The sequence below is a fragment of the Monodelphis domestica genome, chromosome 3, assembly GCF_027887165.1.
Source record: "Monodelphis domestica isolate mMonDom1 chromosome 3, mMonDom1.pri, whole genome shotgun sequence".
NCBI lineage: Eukaryota > Metazoa > Chordata > Mammalia > Didelphimorphia > Didelphidae > Monodelphis > Monodelphis domestica.
In genome coordinates, this window is record NC_077229.1 from 158,771,570 (window position 1) to 158,791,460 (window position 19,891).

General features: G+C 37.7%; 1 protein-coding gene across 1 annotated transcript in view; it reads left to right on the forward strand.

Annotated features, from left to right (window-relative positions):
• The window catches only part of NUDCD1 (NudC domain containing 1), a 109,006-nt gene that overhangs the window by 59,828 nt on the left and 29,287 nt on the right, over window positions 1-19,891 (forward strand). The window contains exon 8 of the mRNA XM_001369646.4: window positions 4,389-4,514. Within this exon, the coding sequence (XP_001369683.1) occupies window positions 4,389-4,514 (126 nt within the window). The remainder of the gene's footprint in view (window positions 1-4,388; window positions 4,515-19,891) is intronic.

A 19,891-nucleotide genomic window follows, 5' to 3' on the forward strand; every position in this document is an offset into this window, starting at 1 on the left:
CGTCCCTTCTTCATTAGAAGTCCAAAAAGCCATTAAACAAATGAGTGCAGGCAAGGCACCCAGTAAAGACAGGATCCCAACCAAGGTGTACAAGGCCTTAAATGGAAAGGCACTTCAGGCATTCCATATAGTGCTGACCAGCATATGGGAAGAGGAAGACATACCCTCAGAACTCAGAGATGCCTCTATCGTAGTCCTATATAAGAACAAAGGCACATGAGCAGCCTGTGACAACTACAGAGGCATCTCACTACTCTCCACTGCTGGAAAGATCCTTGCCCGTGTTATACAACAGACTCTTGTCATCCGTCTCAGAGCAGAACCTACCTGAATCACAATGCGGCTTCCGACCAGATCGCAGCACCATCGACATGGTATTCACAGTGAGGCAAATGCAGGAAAAATGCCTTGAGCAGAACCTGAGTCTCTACATTGTCTTCATAGACCTGACGAAGGCGTTCGACACAGTGAACAGGGACACATTGTGGGTGATCCTCAGCAAGCTCGGTTGCCCAGCAAAATTCTTCAAACTGATCCAGCTCTTTCATGTCGACATGACAGGGGAAGTCCTATCTGGTAGAGAGACTTCCGATTGCTTCAACATCTCCAATGGCGTGAAACAAGGCTGTGTCCTTGCTCCTGTGCTATTCAACCTATACTTCACCTAAGTATTACAACAAGCTGTGATGGAGCTAGACCTGAGCGTCTATATCAAATACCGACTGGATGGCTCACTATTCGACCTTCGCCGCCTGACCACAAAAACAAAGACAACTGAGAGACTCATCCTGGAAGCTCTCTTCGCAGATGACTGTGCTCTCATGGCCCACCAAGAAAATCACCTTCAAATCATTGTGGACAGATTTTCTACAGCATCAAAACTGTTTGGCCTGACTATCAGCCTCAGCAAAACTGAGGTGCTGTTTCAACCTGCATCAGGGAGGCCAACTAACCAGCCGTGCATAACTATCGATGGCACACAGCTTTCTAACGTCAACACTTTCAAGTACCTGGGCAGCACCATCGCCAACAACGGGTCTCTAGACCATGAGATCAATGCCAGGATCCAAACCGCCATCCAGGCACTCGGATGGCTGTGCTCTAAAGTCCTCCAACATAGCGGTGTAAGCACTGCGACGAAGCTTGAAGTGTATAACGCAGTGGTCCTCCGCTCGCTCCTGCACAGTTGTGAGACATGGACACTGTACCGGAAGCACATGAAACAGCTGGAGCAATTCCACCAACGCTCCCTCCGATCAATCATGAGGATCCGATGGCAGGACCGAATCACCAATCAGGAAGTCCTCGACAAAGCCAACTCCACCAGCATCGAAGTCATGGTCCTCAAAACCCAGCTACGATGGTCTGGACACGTCATCTGCATGGACCCACAGCGAATACCAAGACAGCTATTCTATGGTGAACTGTCAGCTGGACTCAGGAAACAAGGTCGACCAAAGAAAAGATACAAGGATCAGCTAAAGTCAAACTTGAAGTGGGCTGGCATTACACCAAAGCAACTAGAACTTGTTGCCTCTGTCAGAAACAGCTGGCATACCCACATTAACCATGCTGCTACCACCTTTGAAGATGAACGACATCGACGTCTTGCCGCTGCGCATGAACGCCGACACCAGGCTACAACAGCACCTCCCGTAACAACTGGCGTTCCATGCCCCATGTGCCACAAACTTTGCGCCTCAGTCTTTGGACTTCGAAGCCACATGAGGGTACATGAATAGATGATAATGCACGAAGACAATCGTCATTCTTGGCTTCCCGAGAGACTACTACTACTATAGGTGGTTTAATCAATATATAGGGAAGAAATCAAGGAGAAGAGAGAGGGAAAAGGTATAGGATTTCTCCCACCCATCCTGTGTCAGGTGAGTTCAAAGTCCTTCGCCATGAGGTCTTTGAAGATTAGAGGCTTTCTCTAAGAGGATAGTGTTTGGAAGATAAAGGAGAGAAAAATCAGCCTAAACTCTGAGAGATCTCAGAGAAGAGCCTCACTGAATTAGGTACTAGGGTTCCTCCAGTATGATATCAACGAAAACTCACCACTAAAAACCAGACAATAGCAGCCACCACACCAAGATGCTGACGCGTTCAGCAAGCTGCCGCTAGCCACCTCTCCACTGTCCAAGAGGCCGGAGAGAGTAAGTGACGCGAAATATATAGATGGTTTTACATCACTTTCCTGCATCTCACATGTACCAATGATATCTTAGGTTTGACTTAGGATAGCCCAGGCTTCTGTCAGTTGTTTCTGATTTGTCATTTGCTAGTACATGTCTGTCATAGACCATCCTCCTAAATACTTAATCCTTAAGTATGAGTCTAGACATTCCTGATTTTGTTAGAGTAAGTAGGGTGGAGTAATCTAAAGTTCACACATGCTTTCTTTCCAGAAGAATTAATTAAAATGTAAACTTACTAAAAAAAATTCTCCTCTAAAAAGGAGCAAAGCTTCTCTTTAAATATTTTTGTTCAGCAATGCCCAAAGGGCTATAAAACTGCATAACCTTTGACCCAGAAATACCGTCTACTATGTCTGTATTCTTAAGCGATCAAAGAAAAAGGAAAGGACCTATTCATGTAAAAATATTTATAGCTTTTTTTTTTTTTGTGATGTCAAAGGATTGGAAATTGAGGGGTTATGCCCATCTTTTAGGTAATGGTGAAGCAAGTTGTGGCATGCGATTGTGAAGGAACACTATTGTGTTATAAGGATTGATGAAGGGAGGTGGTTTCAGAAAAACCCAAGAAACCCTATATGAATTGATGCAGAATGAAGTCAACAAACCAGGAAATCATTGTACAGAAACAGCAATAATGTACCAATACTGAACTGTTAAAGACTTAGCTACTCTGATCAATACAATGAGGCAAGGAAATTCCAAAGGACTTATGAAAAATATTATTCTCCTCCAGAGAGAGGTGCATCCTGAAATATCATCAGTCTTCCAAATAGCTTTAAAAAATAATGCCTTAAAACAAATTATGGAGCAGCATAACCCACAAAAGAGAGGATGAAATAGTTTTCCTGCCCCATACCACCTAGAAGGTTGGTAGGAAAGGTCTTTTGCACCAGGGGAAGAGTGAAGTGCAGTCCAGCACAGGCAGTGCCCACCTTGACAAAGCCTGCAGTAGACCTTAGGAACAACTAAATTTCTAGCTGCTCCTCCTGGACCGCAGAGCCCACACATGGTAAGGGTCAGACAACTGGTCAGAAGAAAAATGCAAGGGCTCCTTTGCTAGCTCTCCATAGCTATCACAAAAAGTGCTACTTTGAATATTTTCTACCCCCTTATTTTAAAGCAGTTGTTTGAAAAAGAATTCAAGCCCCAGAATCACTGAGTTTTCAAAGTTGGAAGAGATTTCATAGGCCTTTTGGTAAAACTGTTGCCTGATTCCTTCTATAACTTATCTGAAATGTTCATTTTTGTTTGCAGAAGGCCAGTTGTGAGTGGCTGGGTAAGGGTAGAGGATGCCTAATTTAATTCCTTTTCCTGTGCTGGCTTATTTCATTTTTTGCATAATTCCAGTTATTAAGAAGTGTTTTCTTTTCATCAATCCTAAATTTGCTTCTTTGAAATTTCTATTCATTCTTCTTAGTTCTGCCCTCTTGGACAAACAAGCAGAACATTTGTAATCCTTTGACCTCTTAGTCTTTCAGATATTTCATTACACATATCTTTTGCCACCAAAATCTTCTCTTTTCCAAACTACACATCCTGACTTTCTTGAACTGATTTTTGTGTGACATGAACTCAGGGACCTTCACCATCCTAGTTGCTAGGTTTATTAGCGTCCTTTTAAAAAATTCCTTATCAAGAACTTGACAATCATTCTTCAGATATTGCTTGACCTAGGTAGAACACAAAATAAGTTTCATTTCTTCCTAGAGTCTTTCATATAAAGGTGCTTAATAAATGTTTGTTGACTTTCTCTTACTGTATCTCTTGTCTACTGTGTTGCATTATTGACTCATGTAAAATTACATTCCACAAATCTTTTTCTGAGGACCTGCCAGGCCTTCCCTGTCCTCTACTCAAGAAATTGTTTTGGAACCCACTGTTTAACATTGGGTCTTAAGACATGACATTTCCCCCTATCCACTTTCATCTTTTTTTTAATTTCACCCAATATTCTAACCTGTTAAGATCTTAAGTCCTTTTGATTGTGTATTTGACTCATGCTCCCAGAATTTAAGTATTCACCAGTTTGACAAATATGCCAACATGCAATGACAGCTTAATAAGAATTCTATTTTAGCATAGCCTCATTGAAATTAGTATTTAAACACTGAATGTTGTTGAACTATAGGTTTTCCATTATTATATTACTTATGTCTAATATTGGTTTTAATTATTTTCTGATTTAAGAATCCAAATCCAGATAAGGAAAAACCACCATGTAATGCTCAAGAATTAGAAGAGTGTGATATTTTCTTTGAAGAGAGCTCCAGTTTATGCAGATTTGATGGCAATACTTTGAAGACCACTCATGTGGTAAGTGATTTGTGTTTATTGTATATCCAGAAAATAAAGCTAGCCATGCTTGAGAAATTCTATGTAGCCAGGTGATTAATTGGAAATTGGGAGCTGAAGATTCAACACTTTATTGATTGCTAGAGTATCATGTGACTTCAGAAAGTGACCCAAGTAGAAGAAAATGAGAGGATTTGCACGAAATGACTAAAGAATAATTATTAAAGATTTAAAATGAAAGGCATTGGAAATGTTTAATATTTTATTTCATTGATGTTTAAACTTTTATTAATCTACATGTACAATTATAAAGATCAGCCTAATAATAATAATACCTAATTTGTGCTTTGGTACATTGCAAAAATCACATTTCTTTAATTTGGAAATAAAGCTATATGCTGGAAAATAATCATATCATATCATATAAACCTGATGTTTGATAGAAATCTATTTTTCCCCCCTAAAAGTAAATATGGATGATTCATTCACACATTATACTGTTAAAATAAGTCATTATAGCAAGTACCTAGAAAATCAAGGATACTTGGAATTATAAGGAAACATTGGAAATCAGATCTGAAAATATGAAAGATAAATTTAAAAGCCTAAAAACAAAATTTCTGTTAAAATATGGTATCAATGTTCTGAATTTTAAAATAATTATTCATTAAAAATCATTAACTATTCACAGTTGTCAGATTTCTTTGTACTTTACAATGAAGCTTTATTCACCTAAAAAAAAACCCTGAAATTTTATTAGCAAACAAATTGTTAGAATTTTGAGGTTCCCAAATTCTAGCACATTTTGATCAATCTTATGTCTTTTGGCATGACTCAAGTGATATTCCATAAAACAATAACGGAAGTAAAATGTGCCTATAGAAATGAGGAATATTCCCAGAAACACAACAAATTTAAGAGCTCTCCATGTCTGTTTATTTTGTTTGAAATGTTGAAATTTCTTAGCTATTATTCTGTTTATATCTTCTGAATATAACGCCTACATCTTCTGTTCCCATCTTTCCCCAAAACATTCATTCCTGATTAGTTGTAAAAATTGTGTTATTTTCCACAATATCAATTTCAAAAATATTTGTTAAGTATTTATAGCACTAGTGCTTATTATTAGCACAGTGTCTGGCACATAGTAAGCATTTAATAAATGTTTTTGCTTGATTAATGTCTATAATTTTAGTTGAAAAAAACCACTACTCTTAAAGAAGCTACACCTTTCTCTCAAACCCCCAGGGTTAGGAGAAAAGGCTTAAAAGTGGTTATATTCACTTAGCTTTTAGTTATTTAGAGAAAAGAGGTCTGTGAGAAAAAGAAATATCGAAGAAAGAGAAAATTGAGTTAGGTTTTGATTTTGCTTCCATCCTAATGGTATGATGAATCAGATATAATTTTTCTTTAGTTTTTTTGGGAGGTATGAATATATTTTTTAAAATTTGCCTATATTTTGAATCATTAACTTGCTAATTGAAGTAGCCAAGGAGAGATAGGGAAATAAATGCATTCAGTCTCATTCAATAGATGGTAAGTATCATGATGGTTTTTACAAAATTAAAGTAGCATAATATATAATTAAAATAAAAGTACTATGTTCAGAAATAAAAGCTTTATATAAAATGCATGACAAATAAGGGGATATCATAGAGGCAGAGTCTCTAGCTACCTGTATTGGTGTAATTAGCATGGTCTATTACCAGTGAATCTATTATATTACTATTTAGCTTCCTTCAGGTTTTTTTAGTCATTGTACTGGTAGATAATTGTATATCCATGTGTATATGTTAGAAAGACAGACATTTAATAAAAGTACAAAAATATTATTGTTATTAATAAAAATGTTTTCACCATGAAGAGAAGACTATATGGTATGAATATATAACCTGATATGAAATCATATAATTTTCAGTAATAATTCTTCATATTTTCACTCTTTGTATATAAAGGTAGATTCATTATTTGCAAATGTTACTTAACAACTATTGACATTTTTTAAAGTTGCCCCACAAATGGTCTTTAAAAGAGAAAAGATTGAAGGGCCCCTAAATAGGATTAAAAATTAGTTGGAAGACTCACTCAGTTTGAATATTTTTAACCTGCTTATTCTGATTATTCTACATAGCCTACTACTTTACAGTCAGAAAATCTAGTTTTAGAATTGGAAGGGGCCTCAGTAGCTAACAGGTCTACCTCAAAAAAGAATTGTTAGTATAATGTAGCTAACTGGACACCAGCTTCAATTGAAAGACTCCTACTTTCAGGGTGTCTGCTTTGTACCCAGACAAAACATTCCTTTCTGGGATAGCTCTTTAAGTTTTTCTTGATTTTAAGCCTATATCTAAATTTATCTTTTTGAAACTTCCACCTGTTGCTTTTTTGATCATGTCTTTAAGAGCCAAATAGAATAAGTCTCTCTAACCCCTCTTCGGTATGGTAGTACTTCAGGTAGTTAAAAGACAGCTTTTACATTCTCACCTATGCTCCACTCTTCTCTATCTCCTTGTTTCAAAAGCTCTTCTTTTCTTCAGGATAATCACTGCTGGTTTTTTCCATTCCTTTTTTTGACATAATGCATAGCTGTTTTCCAAGTCTGATTGCCCTTCCTCAAAGTATTATTTATTAATGTCTTTTTTTTGTTGTTGTTGTTCTAGAACTGAGGGCCATAACTCCAGATATGGTCTGCATAGGGTATAGCACAATTTTCACTTCCTCAGTCCTAAAAGTAATGCTTTCTTTAAAAAAAAATTTCCCCCAGATTACAGGTCAATACCATTTTTAATATTTGTTTTCTGACATTTTGAAATCCATGTTCTCACCCTCCATCCTTTTCCTCCCCCCTTCCCAATGTAATAGAGGGAGAGAAATGGAGTCTCCCACCACTGAATTCAGGACCAGAGTGTGGTAGAGATGGAATGGAGCCAAGAGTAGGAGAGAGGGGATAGATTGGTTTCCTTTTCTCTTTCCCTGGTTAAACCCTACTCTGGTTGCCTTCAGAATCACAGGTTACTGTTTCCTCAGAGACTTGATTGAAATAAATACAAGACAGACAGTTTCTCCTTCTTTGAGGAGAGAATTGTAACTTTCCTTCCCCCAATCTCTAAGTCTTTCTTCTTGGATATTATGAAGCAGGCACTTGATCTAGCAAATAGCTATTTATTCTAATGGAACAAGTGAAAGGTAGGGCAAGTGAGTTGTGGGATATGGCAATAGGAAGGTAGGAAATAGGAAGTCCTTAAATAGCAATTGAACCCCTTCTCCCCAAATCCTGCAGGGTCAGGCTTTGCCTGCCTGACCCTTGGGTTAGTTGTGAGAGTTATTCTGACTCCTAGCTGTCCTAACCATGATATTAAATTCAAGGCTGTCTAGAGGCTGTCTTCTTGTGATGAATAGCTTTCTGGTAATGTCCTAGTCATTCTGGTTTGTCTTCCACTGGATACTGGGGTCTGGTTTCACAGGAGGATGCTCCAGGCTCAGAGGTTCACTCAGATCAACCTCCTTGATGGGCTTCCCAAAGAGAAGTGAGTTCAACTCTTTGGATCTTCTCAGTTCCTCTGTTCCTTCTTCAGAAATTTCTCTCCTTCCTGCTCTTCCCCCACTTGACATGGTCTTCCAGCATGAAAAATCTGCTTTCCTCTCTTACACCAAGAAGGCAGGTAATATGATATAGGTTCTACATATATTATCGTACAATTCATATTGTGAAGCAAGACACATACTACACTAGAGAAAAATTCATGGAGGAAATATGTGAAGAATGGTAAGTTTCAGTCTGCATTCAGTCTCCCATTTGTTCCTTCTGTTGTGGTGTATACCCTTTTTCAGAATGAGTTCCTTGGATTTATCCTAGATTTTTGCCTTGTTGATAATAGTTAAGTCATTCACAGTTGATCATACGTTATTGTTGTTACTGTGTACAATGTTCTTTTGGTTCTGCTCACTTCGTAGCACTTCATATAATAAGCCCTTTTTAGTTTTGTTTTTTTCCCCCTGATTGCCTTGTTTGTTATTTCTTTTGACACAATAGTATTCCATTACAATCATATACTGCCACTTGTTCAGCCATTCTTCAAATGATGGACATACCTTCAGTTTCCAGTTCTTTGACACCACAAAAACAGCTGCTATAACTATTTTAGAAAATAATAGTTTCTTTTCCTTTTTCCTTGGTCACCTTAGGAAATAAACCTAATAGTGGTATGACTAAGTCAAAAGAAGTACACAGTTTTATAACTGAGTAGAGTTGCAGATTATTTTCCTAAATGATTGGATTCCATGGTCCCACCAGTAATGCATTAATAGCCCCATTTTTGCACATCCCCTCCAACATTTATCATTTTGTCCTTTATCATTTTAGCCAGTTGGATCAGTATGAGATGATATCTCAGAGTAGTTTTGATTTTCCTTTCTCAAACCAATAATGATTTGGAGCATTTTTTCATATAGGTATATATACCATTGATTTCTTCATCTAAAAACTGTTCATATCTTTTTTACCATTTATTAATTGGGGAATGGCTTATATTCTTATATATTTTATAATGCATAAAATATATTATCTGAATAATATCTATCTGAAATTGTCCATAAATTTCTGCCCCCCTAACTTAATTGCTTTCCTTCTAATCTTGGCTACATTCGTTTTATTTATATAGAACTTTTCAACTAAATATGATTCCTGATAGAAAAGGATTTTACACAGAGGTGAAGTGGAATGATGGAGAAGCAAGAGTGACAGACAGGACAGTTGGAATGTTGGAGAGAGGGCTTCTGGGAAAATAACCAAGGGACAAGAGTTTTGGTTCTATGGCCTTGAACTGAAAGCAGCTTTGTTCCTGATTTCAGGATTAGAAACCCACCATTATCCTGAGGATTTCCCAATTGAACTTGATGTCTGTTTTGTCTGTGTATTGATCCTGATCTCTGTCATCTCCAGATCTCTGTGGACTGACTGGATATTTAGCTACCTCAGAGGTTTTTCACTGAAGGGAGGGCTGAGTCTGTCTTGAGGACAGAAACATCTACCTCTGTGTCAGCTATTCTTAAAGACAGTTGTTGTAACTTTAACATTAGATTAGGATAAGCCAGCACAGGGGACTCAAGAAGACAGAAAGCTTCTAAGGCTGAAGGACCCTTCATCATCAACTGTGTTTTATCTTAGAGAATTCCTGTTTTACCTCTTCCCTAATCCCATCATAATTATCCTATCCCAAATAAATAGTGTTTGTTTATTCAAAAGCAGTCAGATCTTTAAACAAGGAAAAGAAGGTAGTGGGTGGAGGTTGGTCCTGGAGGAAGATCTCTTAGAGAATTAGGCATAAAGCAAAGACCTGATTCAGCAGCCATTGATCTTCTTCCATCAAGGGATTTTTACCAGGGAGGGTCTCCCAGGAAGATTAGGTTTTGTAATAAAGAGTAAACTGACTGAAAACTATTATTGCTTGAATAGACTGTTGTCCTCTGTCTTGTGACTTGAGAGAACTGCTGAGGGAACCTGAGGCTGCTTATTGGTAATGGAGAAAGAACAGAGAAATGCTGAGGGATGCTGCCGTACAGGGATGCTGGAGGATACTCTGGGGTTTGCCTGTTGATCCCTACTGATTGCTGATTGATCAATCTATTTCCTAACCCTCTTCCTTCCTCACTCCCTCCCTTAACCAACCTCTCCCTTTTGCCTCCCTCACCTCCCAAATCTTCTTGAAGCCTTTGCTTCTTCCATCCCTCCTGAGTGAACTATAAAGATACTCCAATTGCTTTCTCAGGCAAGAGGATTATTGGGATAACAGGATGGGAAACTGAGGTAAGAGGGATGAAGATTTCCCTAGACTATGGAGATAATTTTAGAAAGGTTTGAGGAAGTATTCCAGTCACAAACTGTGACTCTGAGAAAGTTAGGGAGATGGAGGACAACAGCAGTTCAAAATCTTCTTTCTTCTTCACAAATCAGCCAGGTCTCAAAGCTTAAACCCAGAAAGAAGCAAAGTTCAAATTCTCTCCTTTTCTCCTGGCCAGCTCAACTCTCTTTATAGACCACCAACTCAAAAGCTTCTCCCCTGATCAGCTTCCACTGCTCAGAGTCAGAGAAACCCCCCAAACCAAGTCAGCCTCACAAAAGGTCTTTCAGTCAGCCTCAAACTTCCAGGGAGCAAGAGAGTGACTTCCAGTCAGAGACCAAGTCCCAAAAACCAAAGTTTCTCTTCTCAGTGTGGCTAGCAAAAGCCCCCAATTGCCCCTCCTGGGAACATTCCATTGGAATCCTGGTTCTTGCATCTTAGTCCACAAGTCCTGCAAAACCTCTCTCTCTTCATGTCTCTATCACAGTTTCACAAAACTTCGGAATCACCCATCATTCTCCCTTCCTGTGTTGTGCCCAATTCTGATAAATCCCTCTGCTTTATCTGTTTTATCATCTTATTTGTAAGGGGACAGAGGGCAGCTATTAGCCCCTCTGTCCAGACAGGGAGTGTATATCCTTGGGGGTTAGATCAGCAACAAGGTTTGACCTACCTTTAATCCATCATCCCAGGGGTTCACTCACCTTTCCTTTTACCATCCCCCTTTATCACCTTAGCCTTTTTGGCTATAATATCACGAGTCACTTTTGACTCACATTGATATTATTCACTAAAAAAAAAAAAGTGTTTTTTCTTTCTTTCAAATAACCTTATGTCAGCTAGATGACACAGTGGATAGAGCACTGGACCTGGTGTCAGGAGGACCTAAATTCAAATCTAACCTCATATACTTAACTAGCTATGTGATCCTAGAAAAATCATTTAGCCTCCCTCTGCCCTCAGTTTCCTCACCTATAAGACAGGGATGATAATAATAGCAACTACATCAATCAACAAACATTTATTTATTAAGTGTCCACTATGTGTCAGAACTTCCCAGGGTGGTTGTGAGGATTGAATGAGAAAGTATTGATAGTAAGTCCTTAATAAATGCTTGTTCCCTCACTCCCCTCTTGTTTGAATATACATCCCCCATATTGTACTTGTGAAACTGATTTTTTTAAAACCAAATGCAAGACTTTTTAAAAATATTAAATCACATTGTGTTAAAAGTCAGCCTCATCTTTTAGCTACTCAGGATTTACTTGGATCTTAATATGAAGTGTGCTAGGTATATCCCTCAATTTTCTGTCATTTGCCAGTTTGAAAAGAATACCATTTATACTTTTTAAGAATGATCAAACAAAACAGTTTAACACAAGTCTAAGTACATAGATTCCTGAAGCTTTTCATTAGAGATCTCCTTCAAGGATTATATGAAGTCAGCTTGGCATCCAGATTCATCCAGTTGTACAATCTGTACTTAGACTTGGGTTGTCAGTTAAAATTCTTGTTATAAGTAAGTTATTGAGCCTTAATTATGGTAGACGTAACAGCAGCTATGTACTATTAGGCTAACATGGTAAGGTGGAAAGAGCACCAAAACTAGATAGAAAGGTAGCTGGGAGGCACAGTGGAAAGGGCCCTGAACCCACAGTCAAGAAGACTTGGGTTCAAATTCTTTTCCAAATACTTAAAGGCTATGTGACTCTGGGCTAGTTACTTGAACTCTGAGAGTCTCTTTCCTCATCTATAAAATGAAGATGATATCACCTATGTCTCAAGAGTTTTTGTGATAATAAAATGAGCTAATATACTTATATAAAGTACTTTGCAACCTTAAAATGCTATTGTTATAGCAGTTAAATCTTCCTACCTCTACACTCCTCGTTTTCCTCCATAAAAATTCATTTTTCTTAGTAAAGGTGAAAACAAATCAATTGGTATTGCTTCAAAATATAATTTTACAATCTTTTGGGGAAATGTTCATTTTAAATTAATGTAGCTTTTTGAAATAGAAGAGTTTAGATGTTTCTTTAAAAAGTCAGATCTTACACTGAAAAGTGGAAGAAAGACAGTTTAATAAATATTAACTGTAAGGATAATTTAGGGGCGTGACCTAATCTAAATTTAATTTTTGGTCGCCAGGGGATATCCCAAATAAAAATGCCCAAGTCAGTTTGGAAATATATGGTGGTTTAATCATCAATATATAGAGAAGAAATCAAGGAGAAGAGAGAGGAAGAGGTTATAGGATTTCTCCTGCCTGGCCTGTGCCAGGGGGAGTTCAGAATCCTCCACCACAAGGTTTCTGAAGATTAGAAGCTTCTAAGTAGATAATGTTTGGAAGGTAAAAGAGAAAGAATCAGCCTAAAACTCCGAGAGATCTCAGAGAAGATGCCTCACCGAACTAGGTTACTATGCTTCCTCCAGTATGGTATCAAGGAAAATTCACCACTAAAAACCAGACAATAGCAGCTGCGATGCCAAGGTGCCGACACACTCAGCCAGCTGCTGCCAGCTACCTCTCTGCCATCCGAGATGCCGGAGAGAGGAAGTGACGTGAAATATATAGACAGTTTTACATCACTTTCCTACATCTCCCATGTACCAATCATATCTTAGGCTTGACTTAGGACAGCACAGGGGTCTGTCAGTTGTTTCTGACTTGTCATTTGCTAGCACATGTATGTCATAGGCCATCCTCCTAAATATTTAATCCTTAAGTATGAGTATAGACATTCCTGATTTTTTTGGTTAGACTAATCGTAGGGTGGAGTAATCTAAAGTTCACATACCCTGTAATTTTTCATTCTTTTCCCAAAATGTTAAAAAAAAAGTGTATATCTCCTTTTACTTTAAGACAATCTTTTTAAAAAGGAGAAATCAAGAAGTTTGGCCTTTAGGCGAGAGACATTAAATGAAGAATAAAATGCGTCAAAAAAAAAAATTTTAAGAGAACTATTCAACACAAAAAATATAAAATCATGTCTAAAAAATCATTGGGGCATTTAAAGCTCAACCTAGGGAAAAGAATTCTAGTACAGACTAGATTACTAATTTATTTGCATCAATCTGAACCCAGGAATATGATATGAGACCCTTTATTAAATGTAATTAAAAGAAGGTACTGTCAAAGATATTATCAGAAAAAAAAGCAGTAGTCACCTGAAAATTCTCAAGGAATGTGACAAACAAGAGTATAACTAATAAGAAGTTATAGTTGATCATTTAAAACCAGTGTTGTTCCTGAAATTAGAAAAGACTTATTTTTATCCATTTTCTAAGTAATATTTAAAGAAAAGGTTAAAAGTTAGTAATTAGCTAAATTTTTTTCAGAAGCAAACTTTGGAAGGAATAAATGGAATTAGAACTCACCCATATTGATGCATAAAAATAAACCAGTACAGTTTTAACAGTGTCACTGTTAATATTGAAACTCTTTAATAATTCAATACTTTAGATATATGACCTTATCAGTGTAATTACTTCCTCCAATTCTATAGCTTTATCTGTAATAGATAGATATTTCGGGGGGTGTATATTGATTGTATATTAGATAACTAATGGATCAAGGTTTGCCTACCCTCCTCCCTTTTCCTCCTGTTTCCTCCCTCTCTTCAGAAGCCTTTCAGTATCCCCCTTCCCCCCTTTCTTCACTCACTCAGTGTGAGCTATGAGATTTCAGAGGAAATACTCTTTTCTCTTTTCTCAAGTAAGGATTTATTTGGGGAAGACAGGACAAGGATGGAGGCTAAAGTAAGAGGGATAGGATTTCCCTGTTCTTTATGGGATGCTCAGGGAGGGGTAATATCTCTGGTATGGAGGGCTTGTCGTGCCCTTCTAGGGCAGCTCTCCAGCCATTGACCCTCACCTGACACCCAGCTCTCACTTGTGGCTCCTAGTAGCTGCTAGCATGCGGCAGCGGCCACACCCCGGGCAACAGCTTTGACAGGCTGGCTAAACCTTGTGAGGGTAGCCATCGGGTCGATGTCGACCCCTGGTGAACTAGGGCTTTGCTCACCCAGCATGTGAAGACTGCTTCGGCGGAACAGGCGGAAGAAACCAACAAGAAGGTTCAACCGCTGAGATGGCGATGCAGCAAGGCACTGTGGAGTGCTTAGGGCGTGATGGAGCACAAAAGACAACACGGCCATCCAATGCAGCTGAGGAAGTCTCCAGGTGTAACGACTTTTCATGCCACTGGACCCAGGCTTCCAACGTCGAGAGAGTGGGACTGTCTCTGTGCATCGACTTTTCCACTTAAATCTTCATGCACGGGTGTCTTTGTGCACAAAAACGCACAAAGACAATCGTCATCCTCAGTTCGAGAGACAACCAACATAGGGAGCCTTGCTCAGGAGAATATTGAGGGAAATGGCAATCAGTTACAATTGTGACGCAAAGTCAGTCAGAGAGATATGAGAACAACTGTAGACGTCTTCTTTCTTCTTCTGTCAATCAGCCAGGTCAGTACCAGAGATACAATTAGCTTCTTTCCTTCACCTCAGTCAGCCAGCCCCGTCACCGCCATCAGCCAAAAGCCAAAAGCCCAGTCCAGTCCTTCAGCCATTGGCTTGACTCCAACTGTTTTTCCTGGTAATATTCCAAAATGGAACATCCTTTGCATGCATGTAAATTCTCTCCTCCACATATAGGGAATTTGATCTGTTATTAATTGGTAGCTATTTATGGTCTATTGATAGACTGTTGGAGATTCAGTTTGGGGGGTTTGATGGTTGAACTAGTTGGTTGAATAGAATCAGCTGGAGATCAGTTATGCAAAAAATGTTTTTATTTATATTAAATTCTAAAGGAACAGAGATAGGAAAAGGTAATCTAAATATTGAATTAAAGGTTAGGAGATATATTTTCCTATATCTAATAAATATTAGCTAAATTTGAGACCCTCCCAAATCTTTCTCTAGCGAAACTGTTTCTTGCTTGATCTCTCAAGCCTGACAACTCCTTATTCTATCTAAAATATATAATGTCTAACTTACTATCCTAAGCTAATTATTAATCTCCTTAAATCAGAAATTCACCATCTCTTTCTCTTCAGCCTGTTAGTGTTGTAATAGGGTGGTATTAGGGATGGGATCTCATGGGTTACCATTAGGCCAACATCAGATTGATAACTGTGGTTTGGGAAGGCCAACAGAAACCCAGTCCAGACCTGGACTGAGACCAATACATAAATAACAAACCTCAGTAACTGGGAGTGTATTTTATTAAATATGGGAAAGTTTGAAAAGGTAAGGAGAAATCCTATCACTGAGATTACTAACTAAAGTAACCCAAAATCTAAAGCCTTCCCATGAAGGGTCTTCTTATTAAGTTCCTACACTATCTCCCTGATATGCTTAACTTTAAACCCAGTCCCTGTACACCTATTCTGCCCTAACCCTCTTGATGTTAAGGGAGATACTGGCAAATACCAGGGGTAAGGTTCTGAGTCCAAATGGACTTGGACCTCAGTTTACAACCAGCTTCAGATGACACAGCCTCCTCAGATCTTCTTCAGGACACACAGCACACAACCAGCAACATAGCAATAATGCCGAACTGAGTCATACTTTCAGGAGTGGTGTCTCTTGGTGACCGAGAATGACAATTGTCTTTGTGCATTATCATCTATTGATGTACCCTCATGTGGCTTTGAAGTCCAAAGACTGAGGCGCAAAGTTTGTGGCATATGGGGCATGGGACTGCCAGGACTTGGCAGCCATACCCTCCAGGATCAGATCCAGAGAGAGACAGACAGCCTAACAGTCCCTGAGGTTTCTTCCAGCTTAACCTTCCTCCCCCTTTTCAAGATTCCAGAATTCTCTCTTCTGCTAGTCTCATGTTCTGCAAACCTAACTCATCTACTCCTTATAACAGTTCCCCCCTTTGCACAAAGCCAAAATAGTGTTGAAAACAATGTTTTGGTATTTGTGCACTAACAAACTTAAATCCCACCTAAACTAAAATTCTCACCCCAAATAATAAACAGCGTATACTCACTTATCTTATCCTTTGTAACACTACCTTACACTAAGAATTCAAACCAAGAAAAGGAAAAGGGAAAAAATATACAAGGATTTTATTACAAAGTTACAAAGTTCAAAATACAAAGCAAACATAAGCAAAATCAAAACAAGCAAAAATTCAAAATAGAAATACAAACACAAAACTTCATGTAAAACAAGTCATAAAAATACTATTCTTATAAACTAATACAGAAAACAATCCTATCAAAATTATCACAATGTATAAACACAAAAATTAGAAAATTTTGAAAAAGTACAATAAACACAATATTGCATAAGTTTTTATTAAAAAAATAAACCATTCTGGCAAAACTTACTTATGCAAAATACATTCAAAAGTAGATGAAACTTCAAAACAATCTTATTTTAAATTAAAACTTTATTATTATTACATAAAACTCAAAAGTGTTACATAGAACTGTGCTTCTACTTATCTAAAGAACTTAATCAGTATGACATCTTACATATACATGATTTGTACATATATACATATAATACACACATATACACATGCTACCGTATATTTATATACACTCATACATATATTTACACACATGCTACATATATACCTACTCTATAATACAATTTTTCAACCCTAACTATAATACACACTATATATTTACATATATGTATAATGTGTAATATGTAATGTGTGTTGTAATGTAATTTTCTACCCCTACCCTAACTTATCAACCCTGAACTGTAACTATATTCCTATATACTTACTAATATCATCAAAACTTAACATCTGAACTCAGATATTCTATCTTAATAAAATACCCTAAAAACTAACCTATCTACCTATGCTATTACTATTCTAAGCTATCTAAAATCTAAACAGTATCCATTTATCTACATGGACACTTATATATAACGAAATCTTATAACAAGTAACTAGTCATTGATTCGCTACTTGAATCAATGTATCCTAACCATATTTATGTTTATATGTATATGGTTATGTTGTGTTGTGTTATGTTTCTGTTGTTTGCAACATGCCTACCAAACTTCAGATTTCCCATCTTTTCATCTTGTCTGATGAAAGCTCTTCTTCTCCAAAGTTTAGGGCATTAATATGTACTGTTGAATGCATTGTAATATGGAAATATGCTATGTTACTTTACCCAAAACTTAGAAAAATTTTCCCATCAATCACTTGATCCTCATTGTTGAAAAATCTTATTTAAAAGTTTCTATGTTATTGTCCTCTGTAAATCATTCACTTTTTGCACAATGTTCTCTGCTGTCTCTGAATCCACCTCTTCTACAGGAATCTCCTGTTCCACAGGAATGGTCCTTTCCTTACTGATCTTAATGACTGCAGACTCAATTTGACTGATGAAATCTCAGCTTTCCACTTCACAGCTATTCACCAACTCTTCTTCTTCTGCAATTTCTCCTTCTACCTCTACTATTTCCACACTCTCATCATCAATTCTATGAACTAATTTTACATGAGAACAATGGAACCAAGAATCTCTTCCTAATACTTTCACTAATGAAGATGAAATTAATACAGTAGTATAAGGACCAACCCAACTTTCTTGTATAACCAATGTTTTGGCCAAAATTTTCACATGTACTTGATCACCTGGTTGAAAATTATGGAAAGAATAATCCAATAGACCAAATTGGATCAAAACTCCCATATCATGCAATTCTCTAAGCCTTTGTTGTAAAGTAATTAAATATGAAGCAATTTGACAATCTCCCCCCAAAAGAGATGTATAAACAGTCTTACAAGTTTTTGCTTGCAAAGGAGCATGACCAAATAACATTTCATAAGATGATACATGCAAATCTGCTCTAGATGTTGTACGCAGGAAAAACAAAGCTATGGGAAGAATATCTGGCCATTTTAGATGAGTTTCAGCACAAATCTTCCCTACTGTGACAAGGAAATCACTTTAAAAGACTGATATATATTAATTTAAGGTCGCCAAGGAATTCAGCTATGTAATTCCTTAATGAAAACTCAAGTTAGCAGTCAACCTTTTATGGAGTTTAATTACAAACAGGAGGAAGAAAAGTATGAGAGAGAGAGAGAGAGAGAGAGAGAGAGAGAGAGAGAGAGCGAGAGAGAGCGAGAGAGAGCGAGAGCTGAGGCAAAGGAAAGAGATCAGTCCTATCACTCACGTGACATCAGGGGCCTCCACCTCCAGCTTCCTTCAGAGCAAGCTTCTCAGAGCACTAGCTTAACCAAGGACCACCCAGAGGTCTGTGGCTTTGCACATGTCTGTTGAAGGTCATATTCTCAAATAATTAAATCTTGATCCTTTGCTGCAGCCCTTCCTAAATCCTGTTACCCTGAGCAGGGTGGAGATTGGAAGTTCCAAGACCTGGTTCTGTCATTCCAAGTATCTCTATTGTATCGATTCTAAAATCAATCATGACTCAAAGAACTTCCTATTCTATGCTTAAGCATAGGTCAAAGCTCTTTCCATTGTTCAGCAAAAGGTTTCTGTCTTAAAGAAATCTTAAGTAGGGAGGAGAATGACCCTCCCATGCCAATGGGGTTCACATTCCAATAGACTATCAGTAGGAAATTTTTCAAGTATGAAATTTCCCAATGGTGAAATTTCCAACATTTATAAGTCTAAGAAATTTTAAGGTTTACACTACCATAGTCTTGAGTTCCCTGTTCAAATGCTCCACTTGACCTGAACTTTGTGGATCATAAGGAACAATGAAATTTAGATGTTATTTCCAGATTCTCATAAACACTTCTCAGAATGTCTTTAGTAAAATGAGATCCTCTGTCTGAGCTTATAGTAATTGGAACACCAAATCTAGGAACAATTTCCCTAAGCATTTTTACCATAAAGCTAGCTGTATTTGTAGTATATGGAAATACTTCAGGCCACTTTGTTAACCGATTTACAATTACAAGGCAAAACTTGTATCTTCCAGCTTTTGGCATGCTTATATAATCTATTTGCAAACTCTCGAATGACAGTATGCCAAAGGTCTACCACCTAAACCTTTTTTTCTGAATGCACTTTGATTGAATTTTTGGCATACAGAACAGCTACTACAGATCCTATTTGCAACAGTACTTATTCCTGGTGCTACTCATGATCTCTTTACAGAATCTACAACAGCTTGTGTACCAAAAAAATGACCTTTTTTTATGTATGGCTTGACACAAATAGGTGTAAAAACCTTTTGGTCAGAGCAGTTTCCCATTGTCTGCAACCGATGTTCTTTCCTATCTCCAAATTTCTCCTTCTATATTTGAATCTCTGAGTCTACATAAGCCTTTTGTTATTCAGCAGACTCAATAGTTGACAGATTCCTAACATACACTGGAGCATTCTGGGCTGTATATTTTGCAGTTACATCAGCTCTATGATTTCCTTTAGACACCGAGTCTCTAACAAAAGTATGGCTTCTTCAGTGGATTACTGCTTGCTATTTTGGTTTCTGGATAGCATCCAGCATCTGAGTTATTATTTCTGCATGTGCAATTGATTTTTTCTGATACAATAATAAAACCTCATTATTTCCAGATTTTTCCTGTTGCATG